General features: G+C 44.1%; 1 protein-coding gene across 1 annotated transcript in view; it reads left to right on the forward strand.

Moving 5' to 3' along the window:
• MRC2 (mannose receptor C-type 2) overlaps nucleotides 1-20,744 on the forward strand; it is an 81,773-nt gene that overhangs the window by 37,417 nt on the left and 23,612 nt on the right. The window contains exons 10-16 of the mRNA XM_083407435.1: nucleotides 9,649-9,764; nucleotides 11,468-11,616; nucleotides 12,326-12,543; nucleotides 12,739-12,881; nucleotides 15,380-15,482; nucleotides 17,363-17,501; nucleotides 18,433-18,468. Of these exons, the coding sequence (XP_083263561.1) occupies nucleotides 9,649-9,764; nucleotides 11,468-11,616; nucleotides 12,326-12,543; nucleotides 12,739-12,881; nucleotides 15,380-15,482; nucleotides 17,363-17,501; nucleotides 18,433-18,468 (904 nt within the window). The remainder of the gene's footprint in view (nucleotides 1-9,648; nucleotides 9,765-11,467; nucleotides 11,617-12,325; nucleotides 12,544-12,738; nucleotides 12,882-15,379; nucleotides 15,483-17,362; nucleotides 17,502-18,432; nucleotides 18,469-20,744) is intronic.

Here is a 20,744-nt window from a genome sequence, read left to right on the forward strand (position 1 = left end):
AGACTTCAGAGAAGTGTGACTAGCCCAAGGTCACCCAGCAGCTGCATGTGGAGGAGCGGGGAAGCGAACCTGGTTCACCAGATTACGAGTCCACTGCTCTTAACCACTACACCACAAGACCGTGTGCAGATTTTATCGATAAAGCTTTCGGACTTTCTCCCAGCTGAGAGTCCCCAAGGCTTTCGTCCGAAGGCGGGAGCCGCAAGGAGAGACACAAGAAATCTGTAAGATTCCTTAGAAGACTGTTTTTGAATTGAATTGATGTTTGGGTGTGGAGGAGGATGACAGAGAAGAGAAGCGGCTGAAGTTTACGAGCATCCGTTTGCTTGTTTATATGCTTGTTCAAATGCTCCCTTTTAAGTAAACCCACTGTTTAGCTCTGAGGGATAAGGGTAAAAGATTGGCCTGCTAAAAGTTGAACCCAACTTCTTATAAACATTAAATGGCAACCTTTGCCTTTGGACAGCTGGTCCCTTGACTTAGCAGATATGGGCAGGAAGGAAAGCCGCATCATTCCCCAAAAGTTGTGGTGGGAACTCTGAATTGCTCTCTAGGATCAGAATGCATTGGGGTTGTCTGCACCTTTGAAAACCACCATATCACTAGTTGCAGTAGACACTGGGCTGGTTTCTGGGTCTTCTAGCAGATGCTTCTAAAGTTTCCCTTGTAGATGCTTCCTTCGTTTTTGGTCCTCTGGCTTTTGCTTGGTTCTTTTCCATTGTGTTTGCTACCTTCCCGTTTAAGGAAAGCTTTGTGTGCCTTTTTAAGAGTCCGTATGGTGCCCTCCAGATGTGGTTGTGCCAGCTGGAGCCGATGGAAGTTGTAGCCCAGCAACATTGGGTGCTGTAGTTGAGATTCCTGCATTAATGCATTTTTAATCTTTGTTGGAAGCCGCCCAGAGTGGCTGGGGAGACCCAGCCAGATGGGCGGGGTACAAATAATAAATTATTATTCTTATTATTATTGCAAGGGGTTGGACTAGATGACTCCTAAAGGGTCCCTTCTAACTCTTAAGAATCTAACATCTGGAGGGCGCCAAGTTGGCAAGGGCTGATAAATACCAGCCAAAGGTGGTTCTTTGAAAGGAGAGTCATCTGGACTGCTTTGAGTAGCCCAGCTGCCATGTGGGCCATGCCGGATGTGTGTGTGTGTGTCTGTGTCTCAGTCTCAGCATTGCTTGGACTCCATGCAGAAGAAAACCCCATGTCTTGCTTCCTGGTTTTCAGTACCTCTCTCCCCTCCTGACCCAAATCCTTCTCCCTTCTCCAAAACACATTTTCCCCCCAGCTCTCAAGCCTCAGGAGAAGGAACTATTCTTGAATAATAATACTTCTTCTAAGTCACGAACATAGCTGAGTCTCTACACAAGTGCTTTTCGGCCCTTTGCCTAGATCTGCAAAGCTACAGAAGCAGCAAAAAGCCGGGTGCCCACATGAGAGCCCAGATGTGAGGCATGGATTGCTGGGGTTCTGGGTGCCGTGTTCCCATGCCTTGCAGACTTTTATACGCCTTGTGTTTTATGAATATATTTAGCCTCTTGAACCCCAAAGGAAACGGATCTGGCTGTAGAAAAAAACATTCACCAAATACAAAGAGGGACAGCTGCTTAGTCAGAGATGCTTCGCGGCTTTGTTTTTCTGCCGCTCACCTAGGCAGCCTGCTGCAGCAGAATTCCCTTCTTCTCAAGGAGTTTTATTACGAAGCGTGAAATGTTCTCCTTGACGATAAAGCGTTTCCTTGAAATGTGTCTGCAACCGTAGCTGTCAGTGCAGCCGTCTTTTCCTTTCCCCTTCATTGTTTCTGATCCATGCTGAAGGTGTTCCCCTCTTTCCTCTGCCTTCTGACACCTTACGTCGATATAGATATATTTAGGAGGCACCCTGTTCCGCCACTGGATAATAATTTATTACTTATACCCCGCCCATCTGGCTGGGTTTCCCCAGCCACTCCGGGCGGCTTCCAACAAGAGATTAAAAATACATTAAAACATCAGTCATTAAAAACTTCCCTAAACAGGGCTGCCTTCAGATGTCTTCTGAACATCAGATAGTTGTTTATCTCTTTGACATCTGATAGGAGGGTGTTCTACAGGGCAGGTGCCACTACCGAGAAGGCCCTCTGCCTGGTTCCCTGTAACCACATCTCGCAGTGAGGGAACTGCCAGAAGGCTCTCAGAGCTGGATCTCAGTGTCTGGGCAGAACGATGGGGGTGGAGACACTTCTTCAGGTATCCTGGGCTGAGGTCGTTTAGGGCTTTAAAGGTTAGCACCAACCCTTTGAATTGTGCTCAGAAACGTATTGGGAACCAATGTAGATCTTTCAAGACCGGTGTTATGTGGCCTCGACGGCTGCTCCCAGTCACCAGTCTAGCTGCTGCATTCTGGATTAGTAGTTGTTTCCGGGTCATCCTCAAAGCTAGCCCCATGTAGAGCCCCTTGCAGTAGTCCAAGCAGGAGATAACTTCTGGACTTCTCTTTTCCTCGTCTCCCTTCTTTCCCTCCCCATTGTCAACATTCCAGATGTTTCCTCCAGCTGTCAGAGGCTCCCGATCTGGTTGCTGGCCCACAGAGCTCAGCAAAAGCTCCAGCACTCCCTATCTTTTGTCCTAAAGCAACCAAGATGGTGTTTTTGGCAAGCGGTGAGCCCATCTGTCTAGCGGATGCATTCCTTGCAGGCAGCATTGCGAACTTGGATGAAGGCTGGCGTCCAGCAGGTCCCTTCCTCCCCCCTCTCTCCTTCCCAGACATCCCTGTTCTTTTCCAGCATGACTTTTTAAAAAAACAACAACATGCTGACATTTCTTTGGTTCTGTATTCTCCCAACTGGTTTCCTTCGTAACTAGGAGGACCCAGCCATAGGCCATTTATGCTAACAGCAGAGCTCAGAAGACCAGCTCCTAACACCCCATTAAGTACTGTATTTTTTGCTCTATAAGACTCACTTTTTCCCTCCTAAAAAGTAAGGGGAAATGTGTGTGCTTCTTATGGGGTGAATGCAGGCTGCGCAGCTATCCCAGAAGCCAGAACAGCAAGAGGCATCGCTGCTTTCACTGTGCAGCTATCCCTCTTGCTGTTCTGGCTTCTGAGATTCAGAATATTTCTTTTCTTGTTTTCCTCCTCCAAAAACTAGGTGCGTCTTATGGCCTGGTGCGTCTTATAGAGCGAAAATACGGTAGTTTCCTTTCTAAATCTGCACCCAGTTGTTGAATATACAGTTCTCCGCTGGAGTAAGATGCTTTGGAAGTTGTGGAACCTCTTCCTTCAAAGAGCTTCAAGAAACGATTGGAAGCTGCAGTAGAAAAGACGTTGCAAGGAAGAGAATTCTCTTGTTGCACGCATTTCGGCCTCCATTTTTTCTCCCTCCCTCCCTCTTGTCATTATGGGTTGAGAAATGGTCCATAAAGGTGAAGCAGAAGAGTGTGCAAGGGAGAGAATCTTTCTCTGAACAAGAAGAGGGAGATGGTTCTCATTCTTGGGGTGCAGAATCAGCCCACGGAAGCTGTTAGGATATTTGTCTTGAGATTGGGGATAGCTGATGTTGTGCCCTCTAGATGTTGTTGGACTACAACTCCCATTATCCCTGGCCATTGGCCGTGCTGGCTGGGAATGATAGGAGCTGGAGTCTCTCCTGGGGATCTCATAGCCCGTTGTTTTTCAGCTGTGGTACTCGTATCACCCGATGTGCTGTGAAGCATCGCTGGCTGGAAAATCCTTGGGGTTAGGTGATCCACGGTGTCAGGGAACTGCCGTCAGCTCAGAGGCGAGAGGTGGAAGGGCAGTTGTGTTACAGGGAGCCTCCGAAGATCGTGAGAAGCAGTTCTTCCTCCGGCGAGGAGGGAAGCCCCGCCTCCAGTGGGGAAGGGGCGCAGGGATCAGAAGATGCTAGGGAGAGCCTCAACAGCGAGCCTGTGCAAAGCGGAGGGGAGGCAAGTCCCCCTTTGCGCAGTAGGTTTGCGCGCAGAGAGGGGAGGAGAAGGGTGGGGGGGACACACGACTGTTATGCTGGGGAAGGTATAAGGACCGCCCACTCCCAGATTCTGCTAGCGACTGAGCAGACATGGACTTGCGACGCTCTCCACTGTAAATGGTTTGTACAGATAATAAAGCCTGGGAAAGACAGGTTGGAGTCTTGCCTGTTTGCTCTCGAGCAACCACACCAGCACCTGACACACTGGGTCCCTTGTGACTGGATACCGTATTTTTTGCTCTATAAGACTCACTTTTTCCCTCCTAAAAAGTAAGGGGAAATGTGTGTGCATCTTATGGAGCGAATGCAGGCTGCGCAGCTATCCCAGAAGCCAGAAGGTGCGTCTTATGGTCTGGTGTGTCTTATAGAGCAAAAAATACGGTAGGTCTGTGCATGGTCCAGGTGTCTCCCTAGCTAAGGCATCTTAACTGCTCTCCTGTTTCTTTCCTTGTTGCCCTGGGTCTTCTCCCTTGCGCATTCAATCCCTTCTCCTTTTAGCCCTCCTCCTCCTCTCTTGTGGCTTGCTTGCTGCCTCCAAAGGCTTCTCCCACGCTGCATGTTGATAGTGGCAAGCCCTGTGGTTGCCTTCAAAAGGAGCTTTTTCAGACCTCTGAACGATTCCCCCTCCATCTGCCTGACCAATTTGAGCTGCCTATTGTGCTCCCAGCTTAGGAGAGGCTCCAACATCAACAAACCAGAGCTATGAAAGCACTCTGCGGTGGGGTTTGAACTTCTTCCCTTTTCCCTTTTTTCTCTTGCCGAAGGAAGAGAGTTTGCTTCCCCTTCTTAGACTCTTCTGGGCATTGGTAGCTTGGGTTAGGGTGTGGGGATTTCAAGCGGCTTTGATGTGTTTTCCTTCTTCCTTTCTAAACTCTGCAACTTCTTCTCCTTGTGCTGTGACCTTGAAAACTAAGCCAGAGCCAGCCTAGGTGGAGAGGGCAGAAACCCATAATGGAGACCCCACCACCCATGACCCACAGGCCAAGTCCACACAAGTAGTCCATAGCTGTCAAGCGTCCCTTATTTGGTGGGACAGTCCCTTATCCCAGCGCCATGTCTTGCTGCTGTCCCTTATTGATGATGTCCCTTAAATAAGCTACTGAAGGTAATGGGGACCTCTCTATGTCCAGCTGTGCTTTGTCAACAACAAATTGTTGCTGTTTTTTGTGTTGAATATATGCTATATGGTAATTTATGGACTTAATAGGTATCTAAAGCCATTTGCACGCAGCAAAATATGTATTTTATCAAAGTAATTGTTGATTCCTTATTTTGGCTGATGATCCCTTATTTTCGAGGCTGCTGGTCCCTTATTTTCAAATCTGTAAGTTGACAGCTATGCAAGTAGTCACTTCCTTTCTTTCCCGTAAAAAGGATGCTGCAGAAATCCAAAGGGTTGCATCCAGTGCTGATTCTGCTCCAAGAAGTCCTATTGAAGTTAAGGGACATGCCTAACTTGCACCCATTAAATTCAGTGGGTCTACTTTGGGTGGGATGGGAAGGGACTGTGAAGCCATAGGGCCCATTTCTCAGTCAGGGATGGGAGAGGAATTCGCTGCCTTGGTTGCCCTTCTTCCACATTTGTTTGTTTGTTTATAATAATAATTTATTACTTATACCCCGCCCATCTGGCTGGCTTTCCCCTGCCTCTCTGGGCGGCTTTCAACCAAATATTAAAAACACAATACAGCATTAAACATCAAAAAAAACTTCCCTAAACAGGGCTGCCTTCAGATTTCTTCTAAAAGTAAAATGGTTGCTTATTGCCTTGACATCTGTTGGGAGGGTGTTCCACAGGGCGGGTGCCACTACCAAGAAGGCCCTCCACCTGGCTCCCTGTAATCTCACTTCTCGCCGTGAGGGAACCGCCAGAAGGCCTTCAGGGCTGGACCTCAGTGTTTGTTTGTTTGTTTGTTTGCCACCCTTCATCAAAAGATCTTAGGGCGGTTCACAAAGATAAAAAACAAGTAAATAATTAAACCAAAACAACAAAAAACGATAACCCCCGCCTTCCCACAGAAACATTTAAAAGGCCGTAGACTATAAATCAGTCAAAGGCCTGGTTGAAAAATATAAAGTGAAGGCACCAGGCAAACCTTCCTGGGGGAAAGCATTGCACAAATGAGGAGCCACTACAGAAAAGGCCTGCTCTAGTTATTTTATTTATTTGCTAAATTTATATTCAGCGTTGAGGATTTCATTCTCTCTTGTGATGCCCTGGTGCTTAGTTTTAATCATGAACAGTTTCTTATTTCCACTATGTTGGGGTTCTTTGCTTTCATTGTTGGTTGTCCTTTTATTGCTGTAGTTTTTATCCTGCGTTGTAAGATGCTCCAGTTTCTGTTTTGAAAAGAGTGTGTGTGTGTGTGTGTGAGTATTATTATTTTTTTACAGTAAGCGGTCAACGTGCTTAGGACTGCAGCCAAAGGTGCTTTTGATAAACGGTGTAAATATTTGATATTTTCTCTTGGGATGGTAAAATAAACAGTGATTTTAACAAATGCCTGCCCTCCTTAGTTGAGAGCTTAGGTTTGCATACTTGGTAGTTGTGGTCTCTTAATTAAACTGCGTTGAATTTCATCTCCACCACCACAAGCATGCAGCCACCATTAGCAATGTGCTGAGCTAAGCTTGAATGGATAATACTTCTTTCTCATTTAAAAAGGATGGGCTGCCAAAAGCTGGCCCACACTCAGCTTGCAGCAGCAGATGGCAAGTGGCTTGCCTTGCTAAGCCTTGATGGTGGGCTTAACAAAGTACTGTTTCGAACACGGGTTCAAATGATCATGTGGATGACTCAAAGCAACGAGGGAACAGAAATACAGTCTGAAATGTACTCGGAGTCGAGAGTGGATTCCATGCTCTTTATTCAGCTCATAGTGGTGAGGAGGAATGAAAGTTCCCCCCAAATATCTGCTTTATATATATTATTTACACAATGGGCCCCACGTGATTGGCTAATTCCGGTATTCTCCTGTAGGCCAATCAGGTTGTGGATTCACTTCCACCTGGAGCTGGATTGGGTGGCTCCTGTGGACCAATCATACTGCTGCATCCTGAATCCTATTGTTCTAGGACCAATCAGACTGCTGCATTTTGGATCCTATTCAACTCAGTACATAACACAGTCGTACCTTGGAAGTTGAATGGAGTCCATTCCAGAAGTCCGTTTGACTTCCAAAATGTTCGGAAACCAAAGCACAGCTTCTGATTGGATGCAGGAAGCTCCTGCAGCCAATCGGAAGCCCCATCGGACGTTCAGGTTCCAAAAAACGTTCGCCAACCGGGTTTGCGGCGTTTGGAAGCCAAAACGTCACTTCCGGGTTTGCGGCGTTTGGGAGCCAAAACGTTCGAGAACTAAGCTGTTCAAAAACCAAGGTACGACTGTACGTAGAAAGTGTGTGACTCCTTTCCAATTTGCAATGTCGACTCATCATTCAGGGACAATGTTGCTTTGATAAGTTTGTTCAATGAAGCCATGTCATAAGTAAGGTGGGATGGAATGCCCAAATCGTTCTCATTTTCACATATGATCTTTCATATTTTGGGTCTCTCCCAATTCTACATTGATCTGTGAGTTTACTTTTTTTATATAGAAAAATCCATATGAAAATCCTATTTACATAAACTTTTTTTTTTAGGATTTATGCATTTCTAAACGTATTTTAGGCTGCCCTATGAATTGTTCATCATATTTTTGGAATGGCTTTTGAGCTGAGAGCTACATAGTAAAATTTGGAGTTGTATGAAATATGAAGAGTAATTAAATTTTGATCTGCACATCAGTCTGGGAAGTAGGATCAGGCCAGGATGTGTTGGAATTCACAATACCTTGAAGACTCTCACGCTGCTGTTAGGATATTTCCGTTCCACCTTAAAAGGGAGCAGGCTTTGAGTCACAGAGTCTGCGTATTTCCTGTTTTCACAGGATGTTTATGTTGTGTCTTTGCTTTCGTTTCTCTCTCTCTGCCGGAACTCTCTGAAGCAGGCAGTCATGGTTTTTCTTTGTTCTGATCAACGCTGAATAAACTTGTAAATCATGCTCTCCTGGGTGCATCTTTCGCTGTACTTTATCTGCTGATAAGAGCGTGCATCAGCTCTAGAATGTGGGAAGCTATTTCTAGAGCTCGTGTCGCTAATTGATGATACTGCGTGTCTACGGGAGATCAATGGACGTCCGGAGACGACGTGGAGGTCAAGATGGACTTTGTCTCCCTGGCAGTATCCAACAGCTGCAGTCTTGACTTGATGGCAGCTTTCGCTTTGTGCAGATCAGGTTATCTTCAGAGGCGAACTATCAAGCAATTTGACTTACGCGTCCTCCCGGAATAATGGATCATGTAAATGAACAAAGATTGGAAATACAGTTAATCCACCCGAGGACAGAATTCTCTCTAGTTTCATCTAAATTTGGGGAAAATATTGAATGACATTTGCTGCTGACTTTTTTTTCACAGCATCACCAATACGCAGTGGTACCTCGAGTTAAGTACTTAATTCGTTCCGGAGGTCCATTCTTAACCTGAAACTGTTCTTAACCTGAAGCACCACTTTAGCTAATGGGGCCTCCTGCTGCTGCTGTGCTGCCCGAGCACAATTTCTGTTCTCATCCTGAAGCAAAGTTCATAACCCAAAGTATTATTTCTGGGTTAGCGGAGTCTGTAACCTGAAGCGTATGTAACCCGAGGTACCACTGTATACTAAAAATGTTCACAACAGCAAGAGAGTTTGTGATTTTGTTTTCCAGAATGGGAGAATGGTAAGTTTTCTCTCTTTCTCAGCACTCAACAGAGCACTGGGAAGGAGTGACAATAAATTGAAAATGGCCACTGCCATTTTAATCCCGCCCTCCCTGATATTGCCTAATGTTGATTTCCCGGCCTGATAGTATTGCACAGCCTAAAGTCTCTTGTTGGATCAAGCTATAACCACCTAGCAAAGCAAAGCAACACTTTGGTCAGATTAAAAGTAATAGAAATTGCCTTACTCTTTGCAATTGTTTATTTTATTTTATTTTATTTTATTTTTGCTTTTCAGATTTATACATTTCACTAATTTTACAGCCATTTAAACACTTCAGAACTTTACTTCCTTCCCCCTCTCTCTGCGGTTCCTTAAATTTATTTTTACTATCTTCTGCATATCCAGATTAACTTAATTTGCTCATTTATTCATCTACTTTAAATATATACTCTTATAAAACTGCAGGTTATTGCAATAATCCTGCCGGTGTTCTTATCTGCTTACAATTTATCTGTAAATATTCAATAAACCATTTCCATTCTTTTATAAAAAAAGTTTGTTGTGTTGATTTCTTATTCTCCCGGTACGTTTTGCCATTTCTGCATATTCCATGAGTTTTTGTATCCATTCTTCCTTTGCTTCTTTCCATTTTGGGGCGAGTAACATTCTTGCTGCTGTAGTCACATACACAAATAAGTTTCTATACAGTTTAGGTAGTTCTGTCCCTATAATTCCCAAAAGAAAAGCTTCTGTGTTGTTGTTTTTTACAAAGGTTATTTTAAACATCCTTTTCAATTCATTATATATCATTTCCCAGTAAGCTTTAACCTTACTACAACCATATGACAGAAAGAACCTTCTTTCTCTTTACATTTCCAACACTTAATTTGATTTAGATTTATACATTTCGTTGACGTTTTTCTGTCACGTTTTCCCCAGGGTTGGAAATGGCAAACTCCATCCTGCTATTGGCTCGGAGACGACCATTTGACATACAGTGACGCTCGGAAGGTGTGCACAGATTATTCGTCTACTCTGGTCACCATCACCAACAGGTGTGTGTTCTGTTGTAAGCCATCCGGAGTTCAACAAACGTCTTTTTTATTATTTAAAAAAATTGGATTATCATGGAATGGGTTTTCAGATTTTTTTTTTAAAGTTTTTTATTTATACAACAAGACAAACAAACAAAAAACACAAATACCAAATTATACACCAATTACAAAAATAACCATAGACACATAATATTCTTAGCAAACAATAAAACATCTACTGGTCTTAACACTAAAGACCCAACCTCCCGTCTATTCCATACTTCAAATTCATATTACTTATTGCCAATACACATTTTTTTATAATTAAACTTATTCTCATTAAATCTAATTTCTTATATCTACCTTACAACTATTACTGAAGTCCCTCGAATGCTGCAACAGAATTTAAACTACTATATTTATTTTTCAGATATTCTTTGAAAACCTCCCATTTAGAAACAAATTCCTGTTTTGATTTATTCTTTATTTTTTCTGATAAACCATCTAATTCGGCATATTCTGTCAGCTTTTGGATCCAATCTTGGATAGAGGGGGTTTCATTACTCTTCCATTTTGCTGCCATCAAAACTCTTGCTGCCGCCGTGGCATATAAAAAGATACCCTTCCTCTTTTGTGGAATATCCAAATCTGTTATTCCCAGGAGGTAGGCCTCTGGTTTTTTATTGAAAGAGATCTTTAGCATTTTTTGCAGTTCTGCATGTATACTCTCCCAGAATACCTGTATTTTCCTACATATCCACCACATATGGAAGAATGTTCCTGAGTTTTCAGATATTGTGCTGCAAACACTTAGAGGGAAAGGCTAGGCCAGGCACTTGACCTCTGGGTTATTTTTGGAAGGAGCTATGCTGCCTGGTTGCCACATGGCAAAAAGCAACAGGATGCTAGACTGGTGACTGGGAGTGGCTGCCAAGACCATATAACACTGGTCCTGAAAGATCTGCATCGGTTCCCAGTACGTTTCCGAGCACAATTCAAAGTGTTGGTGCTGATCTGTAAAGCCCTAAACATCCTTGGTCCAGTATACCTGAAGGCATACTGGAGCAAGTATACCTGAAGGTCTCCACCCCCATCTTTTAGCCCTGACACTGAGGTCCAGCTCCAAGGGCTTTCTGGCGGTTCCCTCACTGCAAGAAGTAAGGTTTCAGGGAACCAGGCAGAGGGCTTTCTCAGTAGTGGTGCCCTCCCATCAGATGTCAAGGAAATAAACAACTATCTGACTTTTAGACAGTCTGAAGGCAACCCTGTATCAGGAAGTTTTTAATGTTTGATGTTTTGTTCTGTTTTTAGTGTTCTGTTGGGAGCTGCCCAGAGGGCCTGGGGAAACCCAGCCAGATGGGTGGGGTATTGTTATTATAGGGGTACCTCGGGTTACGTACTTAATTCGTTCCGGCGGTCCGTTCTTAACCTGAAACTGTTCTTAACCTGAAGCACCACTTTAGCTAATGGGGCCTCCCGCTGCCGCCACGCCGGCGGCGTGCGATTTCTGTTCTCATCCTGAAGCAAAGTTCTTAACCTGAAGCACTATTTCTGGGTTGGCAGAGTCTGTAACCTGAAACGTATGTAACCTGAAGTGTATGTAACCCGAGCTACCACTGTATTGTTGTTGTTGTTATTTGACCATCAACCTCTGGAGGAAAGATCATGGATTGGTGGATGTGGTGAGGAAGCGACTGACTCATTCCGTTGTCTCCCTGGCCAAGGTTTGAACAGGCCTATGTGAGCAGCCTTATTTATGGCTGGGAGGATGAATATTTCTGGACAGCTCTACAGGACATAAATGAAACGGGCTCCTTTCGTTGGTTGAGCGGGGATGAAGTCACCTACACCCACTGGAATCGCAACCAGCCCGGTAATAGATCTCTCTCTCTCTCTCTCTCTCTCTCTCTCTCTCTGTACCTAGGGTTTGTTTACATCTTTCAAGTGACTTAGTATGTGTCTCTCTTCTGCAATCACAGTGGGTTATGTATCCCCCTTTTTTTCTCTTAAAAAAAGAATATTTATTTTGCCTCCCCCCACAGTAAGAAATTTGGCTTGACTGTCTGAATTGTCCCCACTTCCTTTTTCATTTTTGAATAAATTTTATTAGGGTTTGTAGAGAAAAAGGCAAAACTTAATATCAAATATAATTTCCTATTTTTTTTGTCCAAACTAAGACTTTGATCGAACCACAACAAAAACATAAAGGGGGGGGGGGGGAGAGAAAGGAATGAACAAAGAAAAAGAGAGAAATAAAGAAACAGAAAAGAAGTTAAAGAGAGAGAGAGAAACAGTAAGAAGAAACCTTGGTTTGTTTGGAGCTAAACAAACCATAATCCCTGGTTCAGGTCTAAGGTTAAATTAGAGATTGTGACTGGTTTCTTTCACCCATTCGTGGGGAGAAGCAAAGGGGGTGTGGTTTGTTCATGCACAGTAAACCGTGGTTTATAGCTTACCACGATGAGCGCAGCCAATATCTAGTTTGGTGGTTATTGCATGATTTTACCAAGCCAGATAGAAACCGTTTCCTTTGGCTTAAATTTTCTCTCTGGCTTATTTTCCCCTTCCCATGAGGCTTTCAGGTTATAACAAAGGCGGCTGTGTTGCCTTGGCCACGGGGAGTGCTATGGGACTATGGGAAGTGAAGAACTGCACCAGTTTCAAGGCCAAATACATCTGCAGGCAGAATTTGGGAACTCCGGTGAACCCTGAGCTTCCTTCACCTCATCCCACCCCGAGCCTCACGGGAACCTGTCCAGCGGGATGGGTCACCAGCCCCAAGTTGAGGCACTGCTACAAGGTACGTACAAAACGAGGGGAGGCAGCCAGCCAGCCAGTTCGTGCTCAAAACTTTTAATGCAAAGTGAATCGTATTAGCTCAAATTGGTTTTGGATTTAACATTTGTCACGGCAGTTCGGGTTTGTAATACTCGGAAGGGGCGGCTCTCACTGACCGGGTTCGGTTTGTGAAATGGCTCCCTTTTTTCTTGAGCAGGTGTTCACCTACGACAAACTGCAGGAGAAGAAAAACTGGATCATGGCCCATTTGTTCTGCAGCGATCGGAAAGCACAACTCTTGAGCGTTGGCACTTACGAGGAGGAACATTTTATAGCCAACACACTCAACAAGATATTTGGGTGAGGATTGAGTTACAAAAACAGGAGATGTATGTTTCTGGGTGACACGCTGTCTAATATATCCATGTGCACTCAGGCACACTTGAATGTTCCTTTGTATGTAAGCGCATTTGCGAGTTTTGGTTTACGCGCCGACAGTGTGATTACGTTTTATATAGACAGATAGACAGCCGTCCTCCTCATCCTTTGAGAGACGATACAGTTGAAACCCACATTTAAAACCCCACCTTTTTTTAAAAAAAAAAGGAAGATGGCAGCTGAAACAAAAAGTTAAGAGGTTCTGCTTCCTCTTGAAGCTTGTGAAGCATCATAATGTTTTATTCTGGTGGTTGTGAATGGGTGGGGATATGGAAAGAGTGAGAGGTACCGTATTTTTTCGCTCTATAAGACGCACCAGACCACAAGACACACCTAGTTTTTGGAGGAGGAAAACAAGAAAAAAATATTCTGAAACTCAGAAGCCAGAACCGCAAGAGGGATCGCTGCGCAGTGAAAACAGGAATCCCTCTTGCTGTTCTGGCTTCTGGGATAGCTGCACAGCCTGCATTCACTCCATAAGACGCACACACATTTCCCCTTACTTTTTAGGAGGGAAAAAGTGAGTCTTATAGAGCAAAAAATACGGTATCTGCTGAACTGAGAAGAAGCGTGGCTGTTTCCTAAAAGGGGGAAGTGGAAATGATGGGTTCAGATTTTGCCAATAAAAAATAACCCCCGTGTGGTTAATCAGCAGTCCTTGATATTTTTTTCAGGGGTAGGCAGAGCTGAACAGGGCCTAGATGGTGCTCTGTGCATTTTGATTCTGAAACCTCGCCAGTTACTTAGCTTGGCCCGTCACAACCGTGAGATGCTGTCACCATGGCTACAAAATGGAGGGGGGAGTTGGCGCCTCTCGGGTGTTGCAGGACTGCAGCTCCCATCATCTGGGACAACTGGCCATACTGCTTGGGCTGATGGGAGTTGGGAGTCCCAACAATATCACGAGAGCCACACGTGTGCCCCAACCCTGCTATAAGCAGCTTGAATCAATTGAGCCAAATCACATATAGCAAAATGGGGTGGCGGCTGGGGGGACAAACCTAACCCTAACCCTAACCAGCATTAAGTCTTTGCACAGTTACATGGAAGAACTGACTAAATCCTTCGAAGACAGAGGTCCTAAGGCTGGGTCGGGATGGCATGGGGATGAGGGACCAACTCCCTTCTCTTGCGGGGGCCCAATTAGTGCCATTGCCTTCCGTTAAGAGTTCGGGTGTAATCCTTGACGCCTCCCTTTCCATGGAGGCGCAAATTACAGCAACAGCCAAGGGGACATTTTTCCAACTTCGCCGCATCAAGCAGTTGGTCCCTTACCCTTTCCCGCCCCGACCTGGCCACAGCGATCCATGCGACGGTCATCTCCAGGCTTGACTACTGTAATTCGCTCTACGCGGGGCTGCCCTTGAAGCTGTCCCAGAAACTCCAGCGGGTGCAGAATGCTGCAGCGAGGCTCCTCACGGGGTCTCTGCCATGGGAGCATATTCACCCAGTGCTTTTCAAACTGCACTGGCTCCCAGTAGAGTACAGGGTCAGATTTAAGGTGCTGCTTTTGACCTTTAAAGCCCTTCACGGCCTAGGACCCTCGTACCTACGGGACCGCCTCTCTTGGTATGCTCCACGGAGAGCCTCAAGGTCCATAAACAGCAACACCCTAGTGGTCCCGGGCCCTAAGGAAGTTAGATTAGCTTCAACCAGAGCCAGGGCCTTTTCAACACTGGCTTTAGCCTGGTGGAACGCTCTGCCTCATGAGACCAGGGCCCTGCGGGATCTGATTTCTTTCCGCAGGGCCTGTAAGACAGAGTTGTTCCGGCTGGCCTTTGGCTTGGAGCCAATTTGATTCCCTCCCTCTCTTTCTTTTTTCTTTTCCTTCTCCTCCTGCGATGAGGCTACATTTTAATATTTTAATATTTTAATGTTTCAATATTTAAATGTTGTACAGTGGTGCCCTGCAAGACGAATGCCTCGCAAGACGGAAAACCCGCTAGACGAAAGGGTTTTCCATTTTCAGAGGTGCTTCGCAGGACGAATTTCTCTATGGGCTTGCTTCGCAAGACGAAAATGTCTTGCGATTCTTGAGGTTTTTTTTCCACTCCCCACCCCCTTTTTCTAAGGCGCTAAGCTGCTAATAGCCTTTTAGCAGCTAATCCGCTAATCCCTTAAGCCTTTAATAGCCGCTAATAGCCGCTAAACCGCTAATAGCGCTAATCCGCTAATAAGGTTGCTTCACAAGACGAAAAAACCGCTAGACGAAGAGACTCACGGAACGGATTAATTTCGTCTTGCGAGGCACCACTGTATTTTAATTTTGTTTTTAAGTTGTAATCATTCAACTTGTTTTTATTATTGCTGGTAAGTTGCTCTGAGCCCGGCCTTGGCTGGGGAGGGCGGGGTATAAATTAAAAATTATTATTATTATTATTATTATCATCATCATCATCTTCTGTTTGGATGCCTTCCAGGGCATCAGAACCTGAAATTCATGAGCAGCATTGGTTTTGGATCGGCTTGAATCGCCGGGACCCGGGACTTGAGAGGAGCTGGCGATGGAGTGATGGTCTTGGGGTGAGTGATGGTTTGATCAACCTATTAAAAAAAAAAGCACAAGAAAGGACTCAAATAAAGATGACAAATTCTAACAGAGATTACAAACTCTAACTCATAAATATATGTATAAATGGTATATAATACTGTTTTATAATTTAGGATTGTTTTATAATTTATGATAATTTAGAATCTAAACGTGTTTTCATGTAATGTTTGATACTTCCAGCTGATGAATACATCGAAACAGGGCCTGTTCTGGCTTCTAATCCATCATTAACTTTTGCCTTCTGCTCTGTGATTGAAACCGAGTCTCCATCTGCAAGCTGATAAGGAGCAACATTATTGTTGAGTAAAAAAGAGAAAATCTTTGTAACGAATTATTGTGTTATACATACAGTGGTACCTCGGGTTAAGTAATTAATTTGTTCCGGAAGTCCGTACTTAAACTGAAACTGTTCTGAAGCACCACTTTAGCTAATGGGGCCGCCGCGCTGACGGAGCACGATTTCTGTTCTCATCCTGAAGCAAAGTTCTTAACCCGAGGTACTATTTCTGGGTTAGCGGAGTCTGTAACCTGAAGCGTATGTAACCTGAGGTACCACTGTATCTTTATGAGTTAGAGTTTGTAATCTCTGTTAGAATTTGTAATCTTTATTTGAGTTTGTAATTCTTGTCAGAATACAGTGCATACTTTTGAATGGATTAGTTTTTGTTACTATTGACTATTGACCTGTGAGTAGGGACCACTCCCACTATTGAAACTTACATTGGCCTGAGTTCTTGGTGTGCTTTTTTTCTTGGTATATTTAATAACAAGAACTCCAACCTATTCAAAAGGCACTGGGAACAGAGATTTGCGTGTTTATGTATGTGTGTGATTTAACCAAGTACTCCTGTCAGGAGATAAGTAAGTAAAATAGAATGCCTCTGCTGTTATTTAGAGGGAAAAGAGGACCAGGAGTTGTGTATTGATGGAGAAATATCGAATTTGACAAAAGGTCCCAAGAGTTATTTTGTCAGAACAGTATCTGAATTGATGCCTATTCTTTGATATCTTAAAATTGTCACCTCTTCTTTATTTCAGAGATTCTTTTCTGCTTGCTCTGTCTTTGTTGATATTTTGTCGATACAGAATTCGTTAGAGGTGCAAATAAATAAATAAATGCAAACTTCCAACGTAAAAAAAAACCAAACCAGAGCTATTTTTGTCAAGTGGATTGCTGGAAACCGTAGCTCTCTTTTTACTAATGTATTAAGGCTTCTTCTGTTTAAGGAGCCACCATACGAAACCCAGACCACTCTTGAAGCTTGTTTGTTGCTGATGTAGAGGAAAATGCATTTGAGATAATACAGAGCACAGTGTGGAGTGGGGATTCCTTCTGGTGGGGGGGGGGGAGAGGAAAGCATTCATGTCACTGCGCTCAACTGAGTTGGATAAGCCAGTGACTTAAGGCATGGGTAGGTAAACTAAGGCCCGGGGGCCGAATCTGGCCCAGTCACCTTCTAAATCCAGCCCGCAGACGGTCCAGGAATCAGTGTGTTTTTACTTGAGTAGAATGTGCACTTTTATTTAAAATGCATCTCTGGGTTATTTGTGGGGCATAGGAATTTGTTCATCCCCTCCCCCCAAAAATATAGTCCGGCCCCCCACAAGGTCTGAGGGACAGTGGACCGGCCCCCTGCTGAAAAAGTTTGCTGACCCCTGACCTAAGGCTTCAGTTGACTAAGCAGGACATTGAGGGAATAATAATAATAATAATAATAATAATAATAATAATAATAATAATAATAATTTATTATTTATACCCAGACACTCTGGGTGGCTTCCAGAAAAATATTAAAATACTGCAATACATCAAACATTAACTTGCCCTCCCCCATCTTTCTTTTGCCTTCAGTTCTCCTACCATAACTTTGACCGCAGCAATCATGACGACGAGGACATCCGGAACTGTGCGGCACTGGACTTGGCATCCTTACAGTGGATGCCTCTTCAGTGTGACGCTCAACTGGACTGGATCTGCAAACTGCCCAAAGGTGACTGGGATGGCGATGGGTTGGCCGGGAGGGGAAGAGTTAGCCACAGTAAAGAACTTTGCAGTCGCCTCTTTCATGTCTACGTATCTACAAACGTGAGATTTTGAAGGAGGATTCTTGAGGTAATGTTCAGCCAACTCAATAATGTCCATTAAGTGAAGGAATTAAGTACCTTGCCTGGCTTCAGGAGGGTTTTGCTTACAGCTTAATATCTTCATAGGTCACCACAGTGTGCTATGAGTTAATTTTAATACCATTTGGCCTGCCAGGTTGAGGATTCTTTTGTGGCTGACCTCTTTGGGCGTTTTTTATTGGGGTTTAGTGCCTGCTTTCATTTTTACGGCTGTTTATTTTTGCTGCCGTTGATTGCATGACTAATGTTACTGTTTTGAAAAAACGCTATAAGCTGCCCTGAGCATGGCAGATTTCTACGTGAGTGTGAGGTGTATAAAGATTGTTGTATTAAGTGCATCTGTTTCTTGTCAGTTCCTCAAATAGGATTATCTTCCCAAGATAGCTTGGTGTCCCTACTTAATGGGTATGTTAATATTTTTAGAATAACAAAGTTTCTCAGCTCCACTAGTTCATACTAAGATTACTGAAACTCCCAGGGACATTCTGTCTTCCTTCTGGTGTCTGTGCTTCCTCCCCACAATCTAAGCCTTTCTGATTTTTAAAAAGTTAATGTTTAATTATTTCTTTGATACATGGTTGAATGTGTATAAAGACAAGTAGCCACATTCCAGTAAACAAAGGATGAGGGTTGCTCCTCCTTCATAACCAGCAGGGATTGCAGTACAGAAAGGATAGGGGGAATATCTTACTTTCCTGAAGGGGCATTTTTTCCTGAATCAGGAACTGAAATGAATTCTGGGCCAGGCCCAGCCCGTCTCCCTTGCTCACTTGCTGATCGTGTGCTGTTGTTTAATAGGCACTGATGTGAAAGAGCCAGAGACAACCGTTCAAGGTGAGTGAATATTTCCGCCCCCCTCATCCCATGTGGCAAAGCCTCTTTGTGCAGAGATCGCTCTGTCTCCACCCTCACCCCATACTCCTCGACTTGTGGTCGCAAAAAACGTGTGTGTATGTGTGTGTTTTCTGGATGCATGCAAGCTAGAGGAAACACGGTGCCAACTTCCCGCCTCTGTTATACTGCGCTGTTGGCATTGTGCTTTTAGAGCGGTGTTTCTCAAAATTGGGTCCCCAGGTGGACTACAACTCCCATCATCCCTAGCTAGCAGGACCAGTGGTCAGGGATGATGGGACTTGTAGTCCAACAACACCTGGGGACCCAAAAGTTTGAGAAAGGTTTGTTGGGAAACTGTGTACGTGCAGCTACTCACACAGAGTCAATTAAGGTTTGGCAGACAGCCAGAAGGCAATCTGAAGGAGTAAGTCTGCCTGGTGATAACAGAGGCATGGAGACCGCTCCCTGATTGGTCAAGCTCTCTCAAGGGAGTGATAATTAATGGCCTGCTAACTGGAATGTGTTCAGAGGTTCAGAGTTCTGTGTCAGTGTAGGAGTTGTGAGTCGTATCAGAGAGCGCTAGCAAAAGATCCGTGTTCTGTTCCTGTAAATAGTCCACTGTATATAATAAACACCTAACTACAAGTTCCTGGTTCCTGCTTCATCTATCCTGTCTGCAGCCAAGTCGCCAATTGCTTCCGTGGATTCTGCGTTTACTCTGCTAGGTCCTGCAACTAGTCAGAAAGTCGCGAAACACCAAATAGGTTTTGCCATTAAGGTTCAGCAAGGTGGTCTTGTCAAGGATTGGTAGAGTGCTGCTGCCAGTCTTATGCGGCACGGCCCCTTGCTCTCTCAGCTGAGGCGATGTGGGGTCTGCAGTTCGGAATGTGGGCTATGTCCCTGGGAAAGCGAGTTAAGTTTTATCCCAAGCTTATGTCAGAAGCAGCGACAGAAATATCAGCTAACTGAATAGATAGAGTTGGATCCCTCTCAGCTATAGGCCTGCAGAAGTCAAGTATGAGCTTAAGAAGCCTGCACTCATGTACCTAGCTTCATCCAGGTCTAGAAATAGAATAGCTATGCTGGAGGCAGTATGGAAAACAGGGCGACTGGACCATCTTGACTTCTGATTATTTATCTTACTGAAGAAAAGAATGTTTTGGATGTAGGAAAAAGGCAACAGGGCTGTGTGTGTGTGTGTGTGTGTGTGTGTGTATTTGTTCATGCATAATGTGACGGAGGTTTACGAAACCATGAGTGATGTGGAGAAACTGAGATCCCATGAGGTCTGGCTAGCGCTAACTTTGGCTTTCTTTCAGTGCCAGGTTAAGACCTGGTTATTCTCTCAGGGTCCTTATGAATTGTTAATTCTGCAGCCTAGCATGATGGTATTTGCAGCTCTGCATTTTAAGTCAGACGCAGTGATTTATACTCCTGCTCCTGTTACATTCGTGTAAACGTTTTGAATGAATTGTGTGCCCTGCTCAGAGATCAGTGTGATGCAGAGCAGGCTATAAATATTTTCAGAAACAAATAGTGGAGACATTCATCCCCAAGCCTCAACGCCTGGGGCACCTGTTCTTGAAACTGATAGGAATAATAATAATAATAATATTTTTATTTATACCCCGCCCATCTGAAATGTTTTTAGAATGTTGGATTATTTGATTGTTTGATTATTTGATTGTTGTTAGCCGCCCTGAGCCCGCCTTCGGCTGGGGAGGGCGGGATATAAATAAAATTTATTATTATTATTATTATTATTATTATTATTATTATTATTATTATCATCATCTGGCCGGGTTTCCCCAGCCACTCTGGGCAGCTTCCAACAAAATACTAAAATACAATGAAACACCAAACATTACAATGTTCCCCAAACAGGTTTAAGAAAAAGAAGCAGCGCTTCTTTACACAACACATCATTAACCTGTGAAATTCATGACCCCAGGATGTTGAGGTGGCATTTAGCATTACAGTGGTACCTTGGTTCTCAAACTTAATCCACTCCGGAAGTCCGTCCCTAAACCAAAGCGTTCCAAAACCAAGGCGCGCTTTCCTATAGAAAGTAATGCAAAACGGATTAATCCGTTCCAGTCTTTTAAAAACAACCCCTAAAACAGCAATTTAACATGAATTTTACTATCTAACGAGACCACTGATCCATAAAATGAAAGCAATAATCAATGTACTGTACTATAAACTAAATAAGACAGTATTGTAGATGATAAAGATTAAAATTGATTTTTTTTCTTACTTGCACTGTTTGATTTCCG

This window comes from Podarcis tiliguerta (assembly GCF_965153285.1).
Source record: "Podarcis tiliguerta genome assembly, chromosome: 13".
NCBI classification, from domain to species: Eukaryota; Metazoa; Chordata; class Lepidosauria; order Squamata; family Lacertidae; genus Podarcis; species Podarcis tiliguerta.